The following is a 17,243-nucleotide window of genomic DNA, read 5'->3' on the forward strand; positions in this document are numbered from 1 at the left end:
CAAAATTATTTTTTAAAATAGTTACCAAAGAACCTTAATACCTATTTCCCATTTTAAATATAACTAATATGATCATAACTTTAGATAACGAGAATCCCTAATTGTGATATAATTTGAACACTTGCACATTGACATCCAAATTATAATTGCTCTAATAAATAACCGCACACAAATATTTAGATCCAAATGTTTGGAAGGGTTTAATTATTCGATCAAATAATTTTAATAATTAGATTAGACTTGGGTTGAGGGAACCCAATTGAAAATAACTCAGCACGAGCAACTTAATTTAATCTATTCTATTATTTATAAGTTATATTATAATATATAGAGAGTATTTTACTATAAAAATATATAAAATAAAGTTAAATATAATTAAAAACAATTAGAAATCTATATATATTTAAATTATTTAATATTTATATAAAAATTAAATAAATAAAATAACTTAAAATAATCTATTGATTTTAAATTTAGTTTTTCTTACCCTTTAAATTTTCTCACTTCCCTTCAAATTCTTCGGAACCAAACACACCGTTAAGAAATGAGTTGTGCAATATATGATTGAATAAGACAAATATTAATACTGAGACTGGACAACATATTTTAAGAAGGAATGTTGATCAGTACATTCCCATGCTGTTATTCAGAATGGAACCCAGCACACCCAACACCGAGAATGCCAACAGCGGGCTTAAATCCAAAGCATCAAACACCGGCGGAATAATATTTCTGAACAGATTCAAATACGGGTCGCACAGATCTCTGATCGCCGACAATGGCTGCCGCTCCCACGGAATATTTGGAAACCAACTCAGCATCACCCTCACCATCAACACTCCGCTGTACATATCCAGCCATTTCGCCATTCCCGCCGCCACCACCGTCAGCGGCGTGTTCAAGTACCCTCTCGGCCGGTCCCGCATCGCAGCAAAGAACAGTGGCGCCGCCGTGCATACCGCTGTGTCCCGGAGGCTCTTGATTGCGGCGACCTCTTCGGCATTGGGGAGAAAATTTTGTTGGAGTTTAGTGAGGAAGAGTCTAGAGATTTCGACAACAGTGCTGGAGGTGGAGGGAGAGAGCGAGAGGCGGCGGCGAGGCCTGGGAGGTGGTGGGAGGGTGGGGAGGGACACGTGGAATGATGGGATTGGTGGTGAGGAGGAGGTGGGGTTTGTGGTTGGGAGGCGGAGACGGAGGCTTTGGGAAGCCATGAGACAGGCTAGTGGTGACGGGTGAGCGCTCTTTGTAGTTGATTGCGCTCAAACAGTTAAAAAGAGCTGGAGCTTCTTTTTATCATATGCCTTGCGTGCCCTAATAAAATTCTTTTTTCTTTTATTTTAAGCCAACGAATTAGTATCAAAGTTATTAAGGGTATGTTTGGCTCGGAAAATTTGAAGAAATATATATATATATATATATATATATATATAGATATATATATAAAGAGAAAAATAACATTCAATAAATTATTTTTATATCATATTTTATTATTATTTAATTTTTATAAAAATTAAATAATTTAAAATCATATAAAAATTTTATTCATTTTAATTATATCCGACTTTTTTTTTCCTTTCTTCTATAATAAAATTATATATATATAGAAAAAATAATTTTTCTTTACCATTTTTGTCTTTTCTTAGTATTTTTCAATAACCAAACTTAATCTTAAGTCTTGTTTGGTTCCAAAAAATTTAAAGGAAAATCTAAAAAGAAAAGAAAAATGAAATAAAATAAAAAATAGATTTAAAATTAATAAATTATTTTTATATATTATTTCAAACTTATTTTATTTATTTTAATATTAAATGATTTAAAAATATATAATTTTTTAACTAATTTTAATTATATTTAATTTTTATTATTTTATTTTTTTTACAATAAAAAAAATACTTTTTTAGCAATTATTTTTTAGAATCAAACATAACCTAAACGATAAATAAACAGATTTAAAAATGATGATAATAATTTATAACAATACCTCTATAAAGAGGGATAAAATTTGTTTAAATTGATGTCATTTCTTAAAAAATTTTATTTTTGAAAAGATAATGCATTTATCACATTAAAAGATTTAAAATTTATTTAAACTAAAATTTGGATCGAGAATATTCATATTTTATGGATTAATTAATGATCGTTATTCAAAAACCGAAAAAGTTTACACCATTTTCTAACAACTTTAAAATGAGTCTTCAAGATAATAACAATCCGTGTTAAGAATTATTATTTTTTATAAATCATATCTTTTAATTTTAAAATTTATTGAACAAAAATTCTATCTATTTGTTGCATGAATCCACACTATTCCAAGCATAAAATCTCTTAATTTAAAAAGCCAATAATTGAATATATTAAAATTATTTCAATTACATTTTAATTTTATTATAAATCATTATGCCATTATCTTGGAATTTTAAAACATTTAAATTATTTTTAATATGTATTATGTTAATTAACTTCTAAATTTAATATAATTAAAAAAAAAAAGGAAAGAGAATATCGGTTTCTCATAAGAATTATTTTCTTCATATGGCCGAAACTCGGGTCGGATTTCACTGCACGATCCGGGTTGGGCTCAACCCGCCCAACGTACAAATAAACGTGGGTTGTGCGCAATACGCCCACCGTGCATCTTACAAGATTAGGGTTTTGGTTGCTCTATAAATAAGCAGCTTCTTCTCGCAGTTGAGATCCTGAATCTTCTGCATCGGCTGCGGTCTTCTGTGCCTAGTGCTTCCACGAAACGTTGCGTTTCACTGAGAGCAGAAGATGGGTCATTCTAACGTCTGGAACTCGCATCCCAAGAGCTACGGTCCCGGCTCTCGCACCTGGTAAGAGATCTCTTTTGATTTCATCCTTTGTTTAGTTGTTCGGAAAATGGAAAGCACGGAAGTTAAATTATTCTATTATATATTTTTCTCAGCATATCGGTCTTATCTTCACGTGTATGGTTATATTTTGAGAATGCTTGGAAACTCTACCATGAGGTTTCTGTGTTTATTATTATTATTATTATTATTGATTATTAGGTTATACTTTTATTTCTTGTGAATATTGGATTAATTCTAAAACAATGCGATTTAAACTTTTTTTTTTTAACTCTGTTAAATTTGATGGCAGTCAGGGAATGGTTTAAGGCTTAGGAAATTTAGGGTTCTATGATATGCTGGTGAAATATTAATGGTGGCTTCTGAATAGTTTGAAATTTGAACGGTTCAGGGTTTTACGAGATGCTGGTTGAATATTAGTGGTCACTGGTTAATTGTTTGGAGTAGAGCAACTTAGGGCTTTAGGGAATGATAGATGAAAATTGATGATAGCTGGTAATTGTTAGCAGTTTAAGCATTTTAGGATTTTATGAGATTCCTGTGGGAAGAAAAAATTGACAATCAAAGGATCAAATAATTTCAATTCATGAAATCATTAGAGTTTTGCATTTATTAATGGTGTTTCATATCCGACCAATTCTAAGTATTAAAATTTTTGCTTGAGCAAGTTTTGGTTTGTTGGAGATAACCTTGTGATCCGTTTTCAGTATTAATATTGTCTTGATAAGAGGGTCTTGGTGATGGGATAAACACAAACAATGCATAACCAGATTTTATCCCCTCTTGTGAGAACCTAATAGGAATCAATTTAATAGAGTAACAACAATTCACTCAATGCAACAATAATATGAACACCAACAATTTTTAGCGTGGAAAACCTTCCCAAATGTGAGAAGTAAAAACCACGAGACCCTTAGGCCACTTAAACCCTCCACTAATATAATCAATGGGTTACATAATTCTCTCTATATGAAACTAGAGATTTACATCAGTCATATCTCAAGACAATTAGTTTTGGCAAATACAAAACAACTTGCATAAAACAATGGAGAGATCTCACCAAAACAGAATCACTATTCTCGGACAAAAATCACCACTGTTCCAAACTCCAAATCCAATCTCCACCGTTCAAAATGAAGATCAATGAGTTAAGAACGTGCTAACCAAAAATCATCTCGATCAGACCATGGATTAATCTCGATCAAAGCTGAAGATCAGAACTGCTTGGGTGAGAAGAAATTCAACAACAAAGACGCATTGTTCACGGACTGAAACAACAACCTTCCGGAACTCCAAATCCGATCTCCACCGTTCAGATTAGAGATCAATGAGTTGAAAATCTCTCCTTCAAATTTCAGGTCAATCGGACCACACACGAAGCGGGATCGGCCGTTGATGAAATCTAGACAGTAAAGAGAAGAAAAGAAATCAGCGTTTTCCTTCTCTCTAACTTCAAAAATTCAATGGCTCTTTTTCTTTTTCTCTCTAATTTTCTCTTCCTTTTTTCTTCTTACTCTCCTCTTACGACTGCAAAGATGAAGAAGAAGAGAAAACGGTACAAAACAATTTGCATAAAACAATGGAGAGATCTCACCAAAATAGAGTCACTGTTCCCGGACACAAATCACCACTGTTCCATCGCTGGGATGGTGAGTCCCTCCACATAGTCGGAAAGGGGGAGATTTGTTGGGTTGGGTTATTTCCTTCTTGTGGAGGAAAGCCCAAAGCCCAAACATTTAAGGCTTCTTAGGCCTTAATGTATAAAAGGGAAGAAGAAACCGTTTTCTCTTCTTCTTCTTCATCTTTGCAGCCCTTGGAGGAGAGTAAGAAGAAAAAGGAAGAGAAAGAGAGAAAAAGAAAAAGAGCCACTGAATTTTTGAAGTTAGAGAGAAGAAAAACGCTAATTTCTTTTCTTCTCTTTACTATCCAGATTTCATCAAACAGCCGATCCCGCTTCGTGTGTGGTCCGATCGACCTGAAATTTGAAGGAGAGATTTTCAACTCATTGATCTCTAATCTGAACGGTGGAGATCGGATTTTGGAGTTCCGGAAGGTTGTTGTTTCAGTCCGTGAACAGTGCGTCTTTGTTGTTGAATTTCTTCTCACCCGGGCAGTTCTGATCTTCAGCTTTGATCGAGATTAATCCGTGGTCTGATCGAGATGATTTTTGTTAGCACGTTCTTAACTCATTGATCTTCATTTTGAACAGTGGTGATTTGTGTCCGGGACCAGTGACTCTGTTTTGGTGAGATCTCTCCATTGTTTTATGCTAAGTTGTTTTGTATTTGCCAAGACTAATTGTCTTGAGATATGACTGATGTAAATCTCTAGTTTCATTTAGAGAGAATTGTGTAACCCATTGATTATATTAGTGGAGGGTTTAAGTGGCCTAAGGGTCCCGTGGTTTTTATTTCTCACATTAGGGAAGGTTCTCCACGCTAAAAATTGTTGGTGTTCATATTCTTGTTGCATTGGGTGAATTATTGTTACTCTATTAAATTGATTCTTATTAGATTCTCACAAGAGGGGATAAAATCTGGTTGTGCATTGTTTGCGTTTATCCCATCACTTGGGATACTAGGTTGAAAGTTTAGTACATATAGTTCTTGATTTCTAATTCTGGTTGGAGTATAACTAAAAGGAAGATCTAGATGAAGAGTCTCTTGATTTATTTCCTCAATCCCTAGATATTTTTTTTTGATAGGTAATTCCTCAATCCCTAGATATTGAAGAACAGAACTTAATGTTATCGGTTCTTTCTCTATCTTCAATATTATAGGTTGGTTGAATGTTTTCAATTCTCTTAGGTTGTTAAAATTTTGAAGTCCCATTTAGATGAAGTCATCAATTGATCCCATGGTAACAACTTATGGACCATTGTTGTTGCATGCTCACCATATTTGCTTAAAATATTGAAGTCTCTTCTTTAGATAAGAGACTAGGCATCTAGGATTGGGGGAAGTGGTAATGGCTTTATAACATATTTTGTAGATTATTTGTAAATATTTTACTCTTGAATTCAAGTTATATCGTTTAGTTCAAATGTTTGAGGTTAACACTTTGTAATGGGAATCATAATCTATACAACTTACTGCCAAATTAGGATAGCAGTTGAAAATTGAAATAGAATGGTCCATAAGCCATGTTTGTTTTCAGATGTTCTAATGAATCTCCAAAATTATCATGTTTTGTATCTCTTAAACAAACACATATGGGTTTCTAGATCTATGGCTTAGGGGATTGTCTTTCTTAATCTCTCATGGGCTGACCAACACTATTCCTAGATGTAGTTTGATTATAGTCTTAATTGAAATTGTGATATTTGAATCAGTAATCACAAATATTTGGAATAAATTTGGATTTATCTATCAGGATCTTGATTACAAGGTCTAGGAATGAGGGAATTGAGATGCAGAGGATTGAGTAACAAAAGTTGGAAGGACAAGGACAGAAAAGGAAAGCAGGAATTCATAGTTTTCCAAAGAATTTTGGTTGTTTCTGGGAGTTTTCCGACAATGTCTTTGTCATGAAGAGACTTCCATTTTATAGCGATAATGATAGACTTTCATAATGCCTTGATCCCTTGGACTTGAGAGAGTTTTGAATCTGCAAATTTGAATCTTTGATAAAAAGACCTTTCATTGTTGGTGTTGAGTCTTTTCTTATCTTGATGAGTTGGAGACGTTTTTCACTGTTAAGGAATCTTTGACAATGAAAGACTTCTCCAACTCATTGTGATAAGACTAAGCTGTATTCTCGAATGATGAACGACCTCTCTAGTTCATCTAGCCAAGACTAAGTTTTCCCATCAAACGATCAGAATCTAATATTAGAAATAATAGATAAATCAGAAAATTTAACCATCCAAAGAGACATATTAACGCTTAGAACAAGACCCCTACCAGCTAAGAAACATATTAAGAAGATTTGGAAAAGGGAAAAGTCATTTGATAACGCTTCAAGATCTGCAAAATGAGAACTAAAAATAAATAAGAAAATTAGAACAAGATTATTGTCAAATCAGTTCAAATATTAATTCTTGAAATAGATTACTCTTCAAAATTTCCAGAAAAGGTATCCTAACTTTAAAAAAATAATGGCCTTGAGGATACTAAAAAAGAAGAAACAACATTTTTGAATCAAATCAAGAACACGTATTCATAAATGGCCATGTATTTGTCAAAATCCTTGTAAAGGAATATGAAATAAGAACAAATGAAGGATTAAATTTGCTATATTCAATAAGGATTAATTCCAACCCAATATTATGAAAACACAGTCGAACAATTGTATAGATTAAATTCTGAAAAATTTAAAATTAATTATAAAATTTAAGACATGCATTGTTAACTACATTTATTCTACAAGTCATCATCAACAAATTTGGGTTAGAGGAAGGACGGTGGTGTTCAAGAGGAGCAATGGGAGGCTATGGTGTGGGGATGTGGAAATCCATTAGAAAAGAATGGGAGGGTATTCGTTGCAGATCTTGTTATATTGTTGGGAGTGAGAGAAAGGTCAAGTTTTCAAAGGACTTGTGGTGTGAGGACCAAACTTTGAAAGAAGCTTTCCCTAACTTATACCGGTTGATGGTTAACAAAGATGAGTAGTGGTTATCAAATGCTTGGGAGGGGAGTTGGGTAGTTGGAATCCTCACTTCTCAAGGCATTTTAATGATTGGGAATTGGAAGAAGTGGAGGGTTTGTTCTGGAAATTGCATCCTTTGGTAATGAGAAGAGAAGTGGAGGATGTTTTGAGTTTGAAGGAAAGTGGGGATGGCATTTCTCTGTTAGATCCCCTCTATCGCTCCTGCATGAGGGCCTCTAGTGATCTTTTTCCTTAGGGTATTATGTGGAGGTCTTGGGCTTCGATGAGTGTGAGCTTTTTTGCTTGGGAAGTGTCTTGGAACAAAATTTCAACCATCAATCAACTCAAAAGAAGGGGATGGAATATGTTAAATAGGTGCTACTTGTGTAAAGAGAAAGAGGAAACCAGTGATCATTACATCTTGTTTTGTGAAAAGGCTACAATGCTTTGGAGTTTGATTTTCTCCCTTTTTGGTGTGCAATGGGTTTTGTATTCTTCGATTAAAAGGAATTTGCTTGGTTGGCATGGTGTCTTTGTGGGTAAGAGAAGGGAGAAAGCTTAGAGGGCTGCCCCTTTATGCTTAATGTGGACCTTATGGAAGGAAAGAAATGAAAGAACGTTCAATGATATCGAACGGTCGAACCAAGCTTTAAAACATTCCTTTTTGTATACTCTTGTAAATTGGGCTAGGATGTTTATAGGGGATCACACTTTGTTTATGATTGATTTTATAGAATGACTATCTGTCTAGTTAGAGGAAAGGATTTTTGTCTTCTTTGCCTAGTTTCTTGGGCGTTCTGATTGTATACTTTGTGTGTACTGTTTTCGCCGCTTTTAGGCGCTTCAAATGCAAACTCTATTTACCTATAAAAAAAAACTACATTTAATCTTGTAAAGGACAGGCAACAACAAATGATATTAGGAAACCTCTTTTTTTTCAATGATTTACCCTTTTCTAGTAGATCTGCGACAATTGAAGGAATAAAAACAAGAATGAATGGTCAAGAAATATGTTTTGAATTCATTAGACACATGAAAGCAAAAGAAATAAATATTCTTTAAGAAACTTCAATGATGAAAAACTCAAATGTTTAAAAACTCAAATTTTATTCAAAAAGGAGCAATTACACATAGGGTATTTATCCAAAGAAATTCAATATAAACAATTTGAAAAACAACTAAGCCGTAAGGAAATAATGAAGAGAATTAATAAGTTAAAATTGGATTGGGAGAGGATAAATATGCTTATTCCCAATACATTTTGGGAAAGAAAGAGATATTGTATCCTTACCATGTATTAAAGAAGTTAATGAAAAGGACCTTTCCACCAAGGCAAGACCAATCCAAATGAATGAAGAATGATGGCTTGTGTACTGCCAACAAAAAAAAAAAAAAAAAAACACAAACTTCTTGAAAAAGCAAGTTTCCTTGGAGTTGTGCAGCAAATCAAGCTGAGTTAGAAAGAGGTGCACCCATAATCAATTACAAATCTTTCAATGGATAAGATATCCCATTCCTAATAAAAAAGGACTATTTAGGAAGGTTGTACCAAGCAAAGATTTTCTGATTTTGACCTGAAGTTAGGATTTTGGCAAATTCAAATTCTGGAACAAGATGAGCAAAAAAAATAAAATTCTATTATACATTTTCTCATAACTCAAATTGGTCACTATCTTCATGTGAAGGCTTATATTTTGAGAATGTTGTGAGAACTCTACAATGAGGTTTCTTTGTATATTATTGGTTATTGGGTTATACTTGTTTTTCTTGTGAATATTGGATTAATTCTAAACAATGTGATTTAAACTTTTTTTGCTCTGTCATTTGTGAGGAAAATTAAGGGAAGCTAGGGAATGGTTTGAGGCTTGGGAAATTTATGGTTCTATGATATGCTGATGAAATATTCATAGTGCTTTGTGAATGGTTTAAAATTTGGACAATTTAGGATTTTAAGAAATGCTGGTTGAATATTAATGGTCGCTGCTTGTATGGAGTCGAGCCGTTTAGGGCTCTAGGAGATGATAGTTGAGAATTGATGATAACTGGGGGAAGTTAATTTTAATTAGTTTTTTTGTGCAATTCAAGGTGGATGTTGAAGTTTGAACTCTTCTAGCCTATTAAAAAAAGATGGACATATAACTCTTCCACTGAATTTGACATTGTACTTTTTGAAGTTATAAATATGCATAAAAAATTGATAACAGGAGTTCTATTGATGTTATTGGTGATAACCCCATTTAGGAAGATGGATTGTAGATAAAATTGGACATAAATACAAGGGATTTAATTCTCCCTTGTGCTGGGTTTATTTTTTCCTTTTTTTTTGTTTCTTTTTTTACATTTGAGACATTTATCCTTTTTGCATGAGTTATCAAAGTCGTTAGTAAATGGCAATAAAAGAAACAAATAATTTCATTCATGAAATCATTAGAGCTTTGTATGTATCAATGGTCTTTTGTATCCAACCAATTAATATTTTTGCTTGAGCAATTTTTGGGTTATCAGAGCTCCATGTGCAAAAATGAACCTTTCTATCCAGCAAGTTGAAGTATAAAGTTATGGTTTCATTGCTTTTCTGAATTTATGATATTATTTCAATTTGAAATTTTCCCCCTGCTAAATTATCTTCATCAACCTCTTTGAACTGTATATTATGTTGTGATTTTATCCATTTCTGAATGCAAGGAGGCTTTAGGTGTATAGTTTCAGAATTAAATTGACAGTTGTGTGTTGAATAGTTTCTAAGAAAATATGTAAATTGAGATGATTGTTATTTTAATACATTTGTGATGTTGGCAGTCGTGTGTGCGGGAACCCTCATGGGCTGATCCGGAAGTATGGGCTCATGTGTTGCAGACAATGCTTCCGCAGCAATGCCAAGGAAATTGGTTTTATTAAGTACCGGTAAATTCATATTTTCCCTAACTGGTAAATGAAATATCGGTGTTATACCTTTAAGCTTGTAACTCATCACCTAGACCTTTGTCATCCTTTGGAGGGACTTGACGCAAGTTCATTTGTTGCTCTTTGCAGTACCGCTGAATGCTTTTTGGTATCTCTTCCACAACAGAGGAGGATTTTGTCAAAGTAGAATGCTGATCGTATTGTCTTTAGTTGAAGGAACTATGTGACGTTTCTTTCATGTTTTTAGTTAAACCATCATTGAAAACTTTTGAATTAATTGTTTGGATCAGTGATTACTTGTCATCACTTGTTTTGTTAGGTAAAACTTCACTTCATTATTATGAAGCGTTTTTTCTCCTTTTTCTCTCTCTTCCCTCTCGCAGGTTGCCAAACATAAATTTGTTTGCTGCGGATGGATTTACATGATCTTAATTATGGTAATGGGAATGAGATATCACATAAAGGAAATTGCTTTCCTGTAATTTTGGGAGCTTCCCCAAACTTTGTTTATACAAACTTAGAGGCTTAATTTGGGACCTAGAGGAGTGTGAAGATTGGTACACGAGTGTGAAACTATTTCCTTAAGAGGAGGATGTTGGGTTAAATTTTCAAATGTTTATTTGAGTTGGATTTGTGTTTTTGAGTTATTTTATTGTCCTTTTTGAACAGCCAAACATGGCATTAGTCTATATTTATGAACCTTTGATCCAAACATGACGGTTTAGAAATATATGTGATATAAATCAATGAATTTTTACGTTGGGCAAGTTGTATAAAGCCTCTACTTATGCCCACTAAATTTACAGGAACAGGGTAATTCATAGGGGAGGCTGGTTAATTGGATTATTTAGGATTCCAATTGCCTAGATGAAATGCTCTATTCATGAGTGACAACTTTGTTTCTACCGGGAGGGCAATTATGGTAAATGTTACAAATAGGGCAAGAAGCAAGGCGACGAAAATTTGATTGAACTTGCTGGCAAAATGGAGCAGCAAGCTTCCAGTGCCATGTGACAATGACCAATTGTTTTCACCTTGTGGGTTGCAGCCGTATTAAAAATTTGAATCTATATTTTCATCTTTCAGGAGATACATACACTAGACGTATTTTCATTCGCTGTGTAACAATGGAAGTTATGCTTTTACATCCGGTTCTTCCTTGTGTATGTGTCCCCATCGTTTGCCATATATATTGAACTCCCCTTCAGCAATGAATGAAGTTGGTGTTTTTATGTTAACCTTCTCAGTGGAAAAATTGCAGATGCCCAAATCAATGACATCATGACAAAACAATCTGACCCAACATTTGTTTCAGAGAAGTTGAATTCTACAAGTTGGGGTAAATCCCTGGAAGATAGGGCTTTTATAACTAATACAGAACATTTGGACTTTGCCCATGATTGACATACTGTTTATAGGGATGTAGTGCCTCAGATCTTGGCTGGTAGCACCAGTTTAAGAGTAGAGGATAAAAGTATTTTGCTTGAGATGGGAGCCCAATTGATATCCACTTTATCTATCTGCAGAGCTTTCAGAGGGGGCTCTCTTTCCACAACACCCAGCATTCAATTCCATTCACACCCAACTCTAGTTATGGTTAACATGAGTCATGACACAATAAATGTTCTTTTCCTGCCTTCTTAATGAGGGGGAGACAAGAGAGAGAGATTGAGAGTGTCCTTATTAACTGGACATTTCTTCATAGATTAGGTTGCTTGGAAGAGGGTTTTAGAGAGAGCCACATTTCACAAACAGGGTTTACCACCTCTACCCTATAGATTTTTCAACTTAGGACATCTGGGCTCTGGTGAAAAAGTGAGTTTTTGGGATATTGAGTGCTGTGAGAGATGAAGATGAAGGTACTACTAGGGTTTTACTTGTGGGTTATGCTGGTGGTGGTGGTGACTGGGACAGCCTTTATGTTGCCTGCCTTCTCCACCATTAGTACTTCTTCCTCTACGCCTGGTAATTTTTGTCAACCTTTTGACATTTCTCACCATACCCGTCTTTTCATTTTCAATTCAGTTGTTGGTGACAGTGATATCCTTTATTTTTCGCCTTTCTCTTGGCTGTGACAGTTTCTCTTTCTCTTTCTTTATTGGTAAAGTTAGCTCTACCTTCTTTGTTTTAGTGCAGCTAGATGTACAGGCCTTATTTGGTTAGCATCTTTGAAAGAGAATTTACCTTTACTTTTTCTTGTACAAGTGGGAAATTCTTGTCTAGATCCATGGGCTGCGTTAGGTTGCATGTTGGATTTGGACACTACCGTCTGAACATTTTGCCATGTAAAATTTTAAGGTGGGCTCCAATTTATTGTTGCTTCAAGATGTTGTTGTTCCATTTGCAAGCCATATTCACAAGATTGGAGCTGCATCTATAGATTTGAGAGCTCAGATATTTAAAATTCCCCTTTTCAGGACATTCTTGCAACATAAGGAATGGGAATTTTGTGCAAAGGAGAATATCAAGAGACTTGAACCTAGACCTACCCAAACACTGCCCCACTCCTTTAAGCAAGCCTTGAGGGTTAGGTTTAGTCGATTCTTGAGTCAACTCAACATTCAGTTGAAGTTTCTCTTCCGGCAAATACATTGACAGCCTCCCTGTGCTGTTTGATTACAAATGAATGTTATTATTGATGGAATCTTCTCCTTATAGGGAAGTTTTCATTGATAAACGGCCTACTTGATGTCTACACCTCCTGTACTGAATCTAATATCCAAAGTTAGAGCTAGACTCAAATGATTCGGAGAGGGCATAGGATTCAATCATCTTGTGTGTGGGTGCACGAGTTGTTTTATCCCTAAAATTTTTGTCCAATATTTGGCGATGATGACTTAAGAACTTATATCAAGGGCCATACAGAATAGTAATCTCATAGTAATTATTTATGACAGCTGTACCAAGCTTAATGCTCCTTAATGATTTCCTTTAAGACTTATGAACATATTCCCATGCATTATCATCATCAGAGACCTGCCAGTCATTTTCATTCCTCGTCTGACAAGTGGTGCCTGTGTTGAGAATCAATGTAGCACATGAAGAATGAGAATGGTAGATTTGGAGTAGGACAGAATTCATTGTGGCTTCTAATCTCAATATGTCATGGAGTGTTAAATCTAGCTGTTTGGCTTTTGGTTCAACTCAAGCCCGGTGACTGGACACACCGAGTTAAGTTAATATAGTCTTATATGGTTATATGTGTTATAAAAAAAAAAGAGCCATGCCGTCTGGTATCTAGTGTTTGGAACTCAAAGAATTTAGGTTTTCAGAAAGAATTGAGCTTTAGTTTAACTTTGTAGAACTGTGACAGTGGTAATGGCTATGAGAGTGCTCTATTCTAAATACTTAATTCTTTGATTGAGTTGAATCCAGATATGAATTACCCCATGATGGGAAGTAGGATGAAAGGTGCACAATCTATCAGGAAACTGGAGGTATACTTCCCAAGTTCAACTCGGTTCCAAATGTTTCTTTCTGTTTATGCTTTGGTTAGGTTGCCAAGAACACAGGACTTGTTTTCTTGGTAACCAAACGGAGTTTGCCTAATTCTTTTTCAATGTTTATTTTCTGTGTTTGCAGCTGGGAAGCTATAAGGCAAGCACTGAGCAGAGGAAGAGTAATCCAGGCAATCTGAATTTGGAAGACTACCACCCAATTGATCCATCTCCAAGTTCAAGGGCAGCAATAACGTCTGGACCCATCGAGCACGGCACTCCCATTATCCCCTACATTCCAAACGTGCCACCTCCATGTCCTCCTAAGCAGGATGGTGGATCTTCTCCTCCTGTTTAAGCTACTGAAAGATCAGTAAAAAAATGGGAACTATCTGTTGTAATATATTTGAAGATTGTCTACTAGAGTGCCTGGAAACAATGATCAGGCCCTGTCTGTTTTAAGAAGACCTGAGTGTAACCTGCTGCCCCCTTGTGGGGCAGTGTAGGTTTAAGAATTTCCAGAAACCATGAACATCCTCTTGACCATATCTCCTCTAAGGTCTTGGAGTTTTCTTCCTTTGTTTTCTTGTATCATTTTCACTCTACTAATTACCATTAACACTGCATTATTGTGCTTTGTCATTCATGGCATTTGTATCAGTCTATCTTCTAGTACTGATAAGATTGCGACTGAAGTCATTTTGTCTCATATCTTTATCGTTTGCCAAGCCTCACAACTTCCTGCTCTGACAGCATTTATTCTTACAGATCCCATTGCTCATGGAATTGTCGGTTTCATGGCCTTCTGTAATCCCAAACTCTCACCAGTTGCAGGGGATGTTTTACTAATCATGTTTGCTTAGACTTGGAGGTTGCTAGTAGAAAATCCTTTCCCTTCTCTTCCTTTCTTCTCCCTCACCACTCTTTTCAAGGATGTGACTTTGGTGTGCTGTCTATGGACATGGGGTTGGATTCCATTTTAACAATCTGGATGAATATTACCATACTTTTTCTTCTCATTTTCCTGGGAAAGTTTCACTTTCAGCTACAGTTTTCACAGTTCTACTGTGTTAATTACTTAATTATGATGTTTATCTTTCATTTTCAGTGACAGCTCTTGTCTACTTGATTTCCATAGACATTCATTGTGACCTTTTATTCTGCACCGACTAGCTCTCAGCTGATGTGTTTGTGCATGGAAGCTCAAAATTTCTCACAAAGAAAATGAAGCACAAACTTCACCAACCTCTTTGACTAGGGTTACAACTATCAAAATTTCTTTTCCCTCAAGCTATTTTTGACAACCCCACTCTAGATTCATTCCTCTTCTCAAACATGAATCAATTTTCTCTATGATTAGTACCCAGATGTGTGTGCAAATTATTGTCCGGCCGACACCCTTGTGCCCGGGATCTTTTGCCAAAATTTTGTCCATATCATAGGAATGAAGGTTTGGAATGACATTTCCATGGAGTCATAACAAATATTTTGAAATGGGGATTTTTTTTTTTTTGTGGGAAATTTATATTTACTTCAGTTGAGGTTGGCATGTAGAATTTGAATGAGTCCAATGTCTGATTTGGAGGCAAAAGTTTGAGCAGTACTTTGAATGTTGTATAAGAAATGGTATCCTTCCAGCCTAGTTGAAGATTACAAGACAAACATCAGGCTTGGAGTTGGATTTCACCCATCCCATTTACACTCACTCACTTGGGATTTGCATATGATTTATAGTTTTTTTTTTTTTTTTGAAAAAAAAAAAAAAAAACCCAATTTGAAGCTCAAGAAAATTTATGAAGGGTTACTTCTAGAAAAATCCAAAATAATATTTCTTTTTCCTACTCTGCAAGCAGGGATGATCCAGAGGTAAGCCCCCTGCCATTCGAGGTCGGGTTTGATAATTTTTTGCAAAAAAAATAATTTTTTAAGAACTTGTTCTTAAAGTGGATTATTTTCTAAGAATATATTTAAATTTTTTTATTATTTTTCATTTGTTCTCCATGGACGATTTTAAAAAATAATTATACATAATACAAATAATGAATGAAAATAAAATATTATATATAAAAGTTTTTTTTTTTTTTAAAATTGAAAATGCAAAAAAATATATAAAGAAAAAGATATAAAAACATATTTGACAAGCAGAAAACAAAAAAATCGATTTCTATTTTTTTTAAATAAAGTGTTTTTAAATAATATTTTTTAATTGTTTTCATTAGTTTTATGAGAAATATTTTAAAAACAATTAAACAAATATAGAGAATGATTGGAAATAAGATATTACATATAAAATTATTTTTAAAACATATTTGAAATAAGATAACAGTAAAAATGATTTTTAGAACTACTTTTAAAAACATTTTACAAGCATAACCTAATTTTAACAATTGTTTTCAAAAACCATATTTTAAGAGCTATTTTAAAAAACAACAAGAGTGAGGATACCAATTCAAGACCTATCAAACTCTTTGGATTTGTTTGGGAAGGTTTTTGAAAGTTGTTCTCAAAAAATAATTTTTAATGTCTTCTAGAATAATAGTTTACTTACGAAACTTTAAATGTTTTCAACATATTTTTTTATGTTTTCAAATATTAAATTTTTTTTTTTACATGTAATACTTTATTTTCAATTATTTTTTATATTTATCTTATTATTTATTCTACATTCATCATAGAACACTATATTTTCTATTTTCTAATTATCAAATATTTTATTTTTCTTTTTTGTTATAAAATACATAATTCTAAATTTTTTTAACGAAAGTACAAATAATGAGATCAAAGTATACAAAATGAAATAGAGTATAAATATCGGAATTAAGACTTTAACAAACATATTACGCGATACAATACTTTTAAAAAAGTAACTTGATTGATCGCATTTTTCAAAATATGACTTGATTAATCTCATTTTTTTGATAGATACTTCTTCTTTAATGTAGCCCAACCCTACATATAAGTTGGGCAACCAAGATGGGAGAGGACTGAATACCCTTATTGAAATAGGCACATTCTTCTTGTTGATGTGTTTGGAGTGGAAAGAGAGGCATGGGCCTCCAGACAAAGTCATTCTCATAAAAGCTTGTAATCACTTCCAAAGCAGGCTAACTTATACTTACTACACAAACTTCACTTAGTGGGTGTACTACTTTTCAATCAATTATTCTTTGGAGTGTATGTTAAGTCATATGCCCTTCTATATTTCCAACCTTCATCATTTCTCTAGTATTAGCTTTAATCTAACATCATTCTAATTTGTCAAAAAAAGAAGTAAAAATTATTAAATATCTTGTCTTAAAAAAATTAACTTATTATTTCATAAACCTGGCCAATAACTCCTCGAAACTTGTCGACTGTCGGTTGGTTAGTTAATCATTGGTTTATTTTGATTAACTATATATGATTACATCCATATGATTTGTCCATTAGAATTGCTTGTTAATCCCATATATAATCATATGTTTGTTAACTCATATCTATAAGA

At 33.9% G+C, this 17,243-nt stretch overlaps 2 protein-coding genes across 2 annotated transcripts; both read left to right on the forward strand.

Moving 5' to 3' along the window:
- The first annotated feature begins 2,674 nt into the window (after nt 1-2,674).
- Nucleotides 2,675-10,326, forward strand: LOC117911451 (40S ribosomal protein S29). Its single transcript, XM_034825830.1, has 2 exons — nt 2,675-2,834; nt 10,218-10,326. Exons 1-2 carry the CDS (start codon nt 2,773-2,775, stop codon nt 10,324-10,326), a joined length of 171 nt encoding a protein of 56 aa, XP_034681721.1. The 5' UTR covers nt 2,675-2,772.
- Nucleotides 10,327-10,449: 123 nt separating this feature from the next.
- LOC117911450 lies at nt 10,450-14,451 on the forward strand. Its single transcript, XM_034825829.1, has 3 exons — nt 10,450-12,287; nt 13,698-13,759; nt 13,905-14,451. The coding sequence occupies exons 1-3, from the start codon at nt 12,170-12,172 to the stop codon at nt 14,115-14,117; spliced, it is 393 nt and encodes a 130-aa protein (XP_034681720.1). The 5' UTR covers nt 10,450-12,169; the 3' UTR covers nt 14,118-14,451.
- The last annotated feature ends 2,792 nt before the right edge of the window (nt 14,452-17,243 follow it).

Source organism: Vitis riparia, chromosome 3, assembly GCF_004353265.1.
Source record: "Vitis riparia cultivar Riparia Gloire de Montpellier isolate 1030 chromosome 3, EGFV_Vit.rip_1.0, whole genome shotgun sequence".
Classification (NCBI taxonomy): Eukaryota; Viridiplantae; Streptophyta; class Magnoliopsida; order Vitales; family Vitaceae; genus Vitis; species Vitis riparia.